The sequence below is a fragment of the Athalia rosae genome, chromosome 5 (genome assembly GCF_917208135.1).
Source record: "Athalia rosae chromosome 5, iyAthRosa1.1, whole genome shotgun sequence".
Taxonomy (NCBI): Eukaryota; Metazoa; Arthropoda; class Insecta; order Hymenoptera; family Athaliidae; genus Athalia; species Athalia rosae.
Genome location: NC_064030.1, coordinates 12489340 through 12496199, shown reverse-complemented (window position 1 = coordinate 12496199; position 6860 = coordinate 12489340). Strand labels below are relative to the sequence as shown.

The 6860-nt window shown below is 38.8% G+C and overlaps 3 protein-coding genes across 4 annotated transcripts; 2 read left to right on the top strand and 1 right to left on the bottom strand.

The window, feature by feature from the left end:
* Positions 1 to 1465: 1465 nt before the first annotated feature.
* On the top strand, positions 1466 to 2895 carry LOC125500906. 2 transcript variants are annotated; one of them, XM_048655090.1, is made up of 3 exons: positions 1466 to 1606; positions 1949 to 2114; positions 2218 to 2895. In XM_048655090.1, the coding sequence occupies exons 2-3, from the start codon at positions 2101 to 2103 to the stop codon at positions 2768 to 2770; spliced, it is 567 nt and encodes a 188-aa protein (XP_048511047.1). In that variant the 5' UTR covers positions 1466 to 1606; positions 1949 to 2100; the 3' UTR covers positions 2771 to 2895. The 2 variants fall into 2 exon arrangements, with proteins under 2 accessions (XP_048511047.1, XP_048511046.1); XM_048655089.1 differs by lacking the exon at positions 1466 to 1606 and having other exon boundaries at positions 1852 to 2114.
* A 64-nt stretch (positions 2896 to 2959) lies between these two features.
* Positions 2960 to 4538, bottom strand: LOC105690841 (putative nuclease HARBI1). Its single transcript, XM_025746357.2, has 4 exons — positions 4317 to 4538; positions 4032 to 4127; positions 3538 to 3963; positions 2960 to 3366 (listed from the first exon to the last, which is right to left on the bottom strand). Exons 1-4 carry the CDS (start codon positions 4529 to 4531, stop codon positions 2979 to 2981), a joined length of 1125 nt encoding a protein of 374 aa, XP_025602142.2. The 5' UTR covers positions 4532 to 4538; the 3' UTR covers positions 2960 to 2978.
* A 373-nt stretch (positions 4539 to 4911) lies between these two features.
* LOC125500905 lies at positions 4912 to 6108 on the top strand. Its single transcript, XM_048655088.1, has 2 exons — positions 4912 to 5205; positions 5278 to 6108. Exons 1-2 carry the CDS (start codon positions 4912 to 4914, stop codon positions 6091 to 6093), a joined length of 1110 nt encoding a protein of 369 aa, XP_048511045.1. The 3' UTR covers positions 6094 to 6108.
* The last annotated feature ends 752 nt before the right edge of the window (positions 6109 to 6860 follow it).

The window sequence follows — 6860 nt, the reverse complement described above, 5'->3', positions numbered from 1 at the left end:
ATCGTATTGATTATTCCGGAAAATCCGGATGAATCACAGTCCATTTTTCCTCCTTTCTCCCAATTCGCATTCATCTTTTCTTCTTGCTTACACTGTTGAAGTAATGAGCTGCTCTCTTCCCACTTCCTTACTCGCGATATAGTCTTTCTTTTTTTTCCCTAATTTCCACTATCTTCGTCGGGACAAGCCGGAATCTCACCACCTATGCATTACTCCTAGATGCTAAGTACACGGCAACGCAGGCAAGCTACGATCCCATGCTAATTGACCAGTGCGTAGAATGAGGTGTATGAAATACGAATCCCTCCGAATCCAAAAACCCGACCCCAAGCGATTCTACCGTCTTTTTTTCCCCGCTAACACCACAATCTACCTATTTTATCAATACTCATTTCTCAGGTGACACTCCTTCTCCTACCAACACCTGGTTTCCGGTTTTTTTCCTTCGGAATCGGGATTGATTCATCACCAATACTTCATCAACCATTTGTAACGATATTAGATTTGAAATTACCGCTGTAGGTATAGCGACGCCTGAGTCAGCTAATGATCAGTCAAAATAACGACTCACCTTTGAAAATATCCGAAGGAACGAAAGGATGACACTCTGGGGAAGACAGTTAACAGGAAAGGACGTGACTGGTATTTTTCCTGTCTTTATTAAAATTTTGATAAAACGTGTTTCTAAACTAAATCCAGTGCGATCCGCTAACTATAATAAAAATAAGACTTATTAATATACAAAGCAGTTATCTAAAAACATTAAATTTCACGAATACAACAATATTTTCAACGACAAAAGAATATATAAAAACTTAGAGAGTAAACTCATCAAATCACACAACAGCATATCGCCATTTGAACCATCGACGTCTCAGGATGAAATTCTAATTCCTTGGAGGACCTGAAATTGAAACTACCAGCAATAATTGACCAAAGGAGATTCGGGGAAACAAATTACCTAAGTACGAAGGACGCATTTTGGCCATCCATGTCCTGCTCCGCTTATCACCCTGGAAAAGAAACGAAATGATAAAGCTAAGTTTAAACCAAACATTAAGCCTATAAGAAATTAAACATAGCGATAATGCTCATAACAATATTCCCCAGAGAACATTTTACCACAACCATTTTATTTATACAATTTTAATCTAGTACTGACTATATATTTATATGTAATTACTATATACAACTTACCTACGACTTGTTGTGTTGTCTGTATCTGTGAAGATGGTGATGGATGAATGTTTCTCGCTTTTTTTTTTATGTTATTTATATAAAACAAAGACTCGAAAAAGTTCACAGTGAGAAGTAAAAGTACCTGAATAAAGCCGGGATTACGATGAACTTAACGTAACGTAACGTAACGGGACGGGACTTGACGGAACAGGACGGAAGAGTTTAAATGCGTGCTATCAGGTGGAGCTAATTACGACAAACTTAACGCAACGCGACGGAACCGGACGAGACGACAAAGCTTGACAATGTCAATCTTTTACGTCCCGTTCCGTCGAGTCGGCGGTACCACGTGATCTTATTAACCAATCACGACAGCTGTGACGTCATTACTACAGAACACGCGCAGCGCGAAGAATCAACATTGTTTGTAAGTATACGATTGTTGAATTTGAGAGCGTTTATCGTTGCATTATGGACGATAATATATTGATCGAGGCCGTGAGATCTCGTCGTGAAATCTACGACAAAGGCCACGCAGGGTTTAAAAATCCAGCTGTGAAAGATAGTGCGTGGAGATCGGTCGCTGATGCGGTTCACGGTAGGGTTGATTAGAATTTTTCAATCTAAACGTTGACTATATAGGATCTTCAGTGAACGATCTAAATTTACAATATGTATATTCTGTATAATATACGCATGATGTGCAAACATGTATATTATTGTGGAAGACAAAATCTGTTGATAGTACTAATATTATTTCCATTGACAGCTAGTGTCCCAGAGTGTACTGCACGTTGGAACACGTTACGAGAGCGATACGCTAAAGAAAAAAGGCTTCAAGCAGAATCGAGGAGTGGAGCAGGAGCTTCTCAAAGGCCAGTGTGGCCCTACTGGAGTGCGCTGTCTTTTCTAAACCCCTACATGCGTCATAGAAAGTGAGTATTCTCATCAGAGTTTTATCTATTTATTCTGTTTATGTCATCTTGCAAATTTCAGTCATATTCATGCTTAAATCTTTGCAATTTCATTCTCTTACAGATCCGTAACAAATTTATCAATACCACCTTCTGCATCATTCGTACAACTGCCACTTTCATCACCAACTCTTTCGGTATCTTCTTTCGACGATGAAGTATCAACAATACCATCACCAGACAACATGGATTCTACCCAGGATACGGAAGACCTGTGTTTTGAGACTCAATCCACGCAATATGTGGAAAATGTGCCATGCCGAGTCATTGCTAGTTGTCCTCCCGTAGCAACAATTCCTACCCTACCGAACTTGAAAACAACGAAAGCTACTGCTGCTTCCTTGCCCTATCTAGGCTCGACTGGACGGTGCAAGAAGCCAAAAATGGATGACACTGCAGAAATGTTCAGAGAGACTCTCGTCAATCTCAATAAAAGCATGGCAGCACCCAATCCGCCCTCGCAACAAATTAACAGAAGTGACCCCGATCATTTGATTGGCCAGAGTGTCACGGCAAGTTTGCAGTCAATACAAAATAAAGTTCTGAAGCTGCGATTTAGAAAAAGATTCAGAGAATTGGTTCAGGAGTGTGAAGAGGCGATTTTTGAAGAAGTATGATGGTTGTGTACTCACTGTTTTATTCACATATTTCAAAATATTCGTTTTATTATAATTTCTGTATGATTACTGTGATATTTAAAATAAAATAAACTATTGTAGTAGATATTATCCATGTACTTATATTTTTCCCACAATGAGTAAAACAGAAGTTTAAAAACATACATAGGCTTAAATAACACAAAATGTATCGCTGATACAACTAAACCTACAAAATTAGCCCCTGTCGAATTTGAACAATGTTGTTCTGCCATGGCACAGCACCTTGCTCATTGACAAAATCTCTAAGTGCGTTTCGATATTTGACAGTTCGCACCGCTGCATTGCGTGCTCCCAAGCGAGGACCTTCAATGATAGCCCCATTTTCTCCTGCTAGAATGTCTCGCCATTCTCCTTCAACGAGATTACATCCGGGTAGCTCAATATCTATGAAATTAGGCGGGCAGTATTCTTGTTGTAGCTTTCGACCAGCTGTTTTCATGATAAAGTTGTGAAGGCATATGGCGGACTCAACTATCGACTCTGTGTTCTCCAGCGACGCACATATAGGATGCCGGAAGATTCTCCATCGAGCAGAAAGAATTCCAAATGAATTTTCGATCACTCTCCTGGCTCTACTCAGTCTGTAATTGAAAATGTCATCTCTGTCCGGCAATTCGCGTCCGCTGTATGGCTTCATCAGGTAGGGTTTTAAAGGGAATGCAGCATCTCCAACAAGAAAAAAAGGCATATCGGCATCCGTTCCTGGCAGATAATTTGAGGGAGGGATTCCCAAAGTTTTTCCTTCGAGATGTTGGCCTAGTTCAGAGCTTTGAAAAATACCACCATCGCTCTGTGACCCTTCCGCACCAATATCAACCATGAGAAAATTATAATGAGCATCACAGATTGCAAGCAACACTATGCTAAACGTTTTCTTATAATTGAAAAATATGCTTTGCGAGGTTTGTGGGGCCTGAATTTGTATATGTTTCCCATCGATTGCTCCAATGCAATGAGGGAACTGCCACTCGTTCCAAAATCCACTGGCGACATTTCTCCATTCCTCCTCTGAAGTAGGTGGTGCCAAGTACAGTCGCTTTAAAACCGCGATTACAACCTGTGTGGTCTCTTTGAGGATGCATGAAACCGTACTTTGGGCACACCGGTATGCGAAGCTGAGTGAGTCTTGACTATCACCAGCTGCCAGAAACCTGTGAAAAAATCAATAATAGTAAATAAATGTACTTTAACTTTATTTGCTGATAATAGATCAACGTACCTCAAAGTCATTGCAAGTCTTTGAGCCGGGGTGATTACGGTATACATTTTACGTTTGATTATGAGAGGGCCGACCATAGCTAACAGGTATTCGAATCTGAAAAAATACATGTACAATATCAATAACAATGAGTGCATCTGTCGTATAATTGCTCTTCATCATTGCAAATTGGACGGAAGAGTAATTCGTTGCTACAATAAACTATGATTATTTAGTATCAAACTTCGTTTGCTCTATATGTTGCGTAAAACTGGAAATAAGTTCTTTAATAAATATGTAACTTACCTTTCGCCGTTCATTCGCGTATACGTAAAAAACATATAGGCGTCACCAATACGTAATTCTTCGAAGAGGTTGTGCCCATCCCCATGCTGAATCCTACCCTTAAAAATGTTACGAACTCCGATCGATCTTACGCGCCTCTTTTTTCTTAGCTTAAGATACAAATATCCAAACCAAAGAACATTCAACATTTTGTAGTGCTCTTGTGTGACAGGCATTCGAAAGATGTAAACACGACCACGACTGTTAAATGTCAACAGAGCAGACGACTTCTGCGCTAGCTCGTTCCGTACCGTCACGGCGATCGTAATCGCGCGCTGCCTTCGTATCGTTAAGTTCGCGTTCCGTCCCGTTCCGTCAAGTCCCGTCCCGTGACGTTACGTTACGTTAAGTTCATCGTAATCCCGGCTTAATAGTTTACACCATAAATCTTGTTATTATCATTATACTAAATATTATTGTCACCATCACTCAACCAGTATATTGTGATAAAATATAAACTATGATATTGGCGCCCAACGTGCAGGCCTTGAGCCCAAGGTCAAAGTTTTAGGTACAAATGTGTGTGTAAAAGTAATTGTTTGTTTTGTATTTGCCTATGGGTAAGATTATTCATAGTCCGGTTGTAACTAGGTCCAAATCTCAAAACAAAACATTGTCGTCAAGGACTGGAACAACCTATCGTCTTAAAATGGCGCACGGAACGAGCCAGACGGTGGATGAGCAAATGAAGCAGCTCAGGAGAGAGAGAGAAAATATGGAGAAGCAAAAAGCGGATCTTGAATTACGCATGACACAATTTGCAACTTGTCAGGAATTAGCTGATCAAGTTAAGATGTTGCAACGTGAAAAAGATCAACGAGATCGAGCTTCGTCAAGTAACAATATAGAGGTATCAAATGACTCAAATAATACTACCAATCGTTTGTTAGGTGGCCTGATAAATCATTTTCAACATCTCCAGTTAGACATTAAAGCACCAAAATTTTCTGACGAAGATAAAAGTAATCCCATTGAATTTTTACGAGATTTGGAGAGATATTTCAACGTTCATAACGTTAATGACGCAAAACAGGATTGGGTTCTCGGGAGTATATTAGAAGGTCGAGCCAAAATATGGTACGAAGCAAATAAAGAAGTATGCAACACTTATGAAAATTTCAGGAAGCATTTTAAACGGGAGTTTTATTCCGTTCAATACCAAGTTAAAGCTAAGAATCGATGGTCGTCTCGTCGTTATAAATCACAAGATGGGGAATTGCGCAGTTACTTTCGTCGACAATCTGAAGAAGCGAAATATTTTGAGCCCGCGTTGTCTACGTATGAAATAAATTATGCTGTAGTACAACAACTACCAGCAAGGATTCGAGATTTATTAGCAACCATAGATTTTAACAATAGTGAATTAATAATGCAATCGTTATCTAATCTAGACATATCCCAAGAAGGCAGAGAATTTGATAGAGACAAAACTCAAAATTTTAATAGACCAAATCAGAACAGGAATCAAATACAGGGGGTGATATCAAATAATTATAGTCGACAATCTCGTTTTCAATCACGCCCTAATAATAATTATAATAACAGTAATAATTATGGTTCATCCTATATGAATCCCACTGGACACCGTACGTATTATGATACAGTGCCGCAACAGTTTATATTGCCAAACACAAGATATCCACCTCCGGTGCTAGTAAGACCAACAAATTACGATAATCAAGTAGCTAGTAATCCTAACTTATGCCAATTTAATAATCCTGCAACTAATTTAAACTAAATTCGGGTGCGATAAACAGAGATCCGTTATCGTACCGATGGTCAAACGAATTTATCGAGGATCTATCGGCGGATATAGAACCTAGTTGTCAAAATAAAGACGCTGCAAAAGAAAAGGGTCTGAAATGTCCACATCTATTGGTTAAAATAGCAGATATTACCACCTATGCGCTACTCGATACAGGGAGTCAAATAACTTGTATTTCTGAAAGTTTTTATAATCGAATTATGGCTAGTTGTCAGTTTGCAGTACTACCAGTAACGAACATCAAGGTATATCCAGCAATTGGAAAAAAGGCGGTGAGCGTGAAGCAACAAATATTGATAGACTTGTATATAGATCAGCGGAGAATGACCTATGCCTTTTTAATTGTACCTAAATTGTCTGTAGATGTCATATTGGGGGATGACTGGTTGTCAGTTAATCAAGTAGTATTAAATTATTCTACAGAATCCATAGAAATTCACGGAACGGTAATGGCTAACGAATTTGTGTCGTACAGCCGAGAGTCTGTGAATAGATTGGAGTCTTCTATTAATGATAACATAACATACATTCAAATTATTGATCGTCAAACGATAAAAAATTACTTAAATAAGTCCACCAACGTAGAAGAATCACATTATTCAAGGGTAGAATATCAAGATAATAATCTTTGCCACATTAACTCATTCATTGAGAAAAACTGTACCAAAGGAGTTGGAATAACCGATTTTAATGAGAGCAATATAGAAAATGTTGAAATGAATTATAGTAAAGTTGATAAC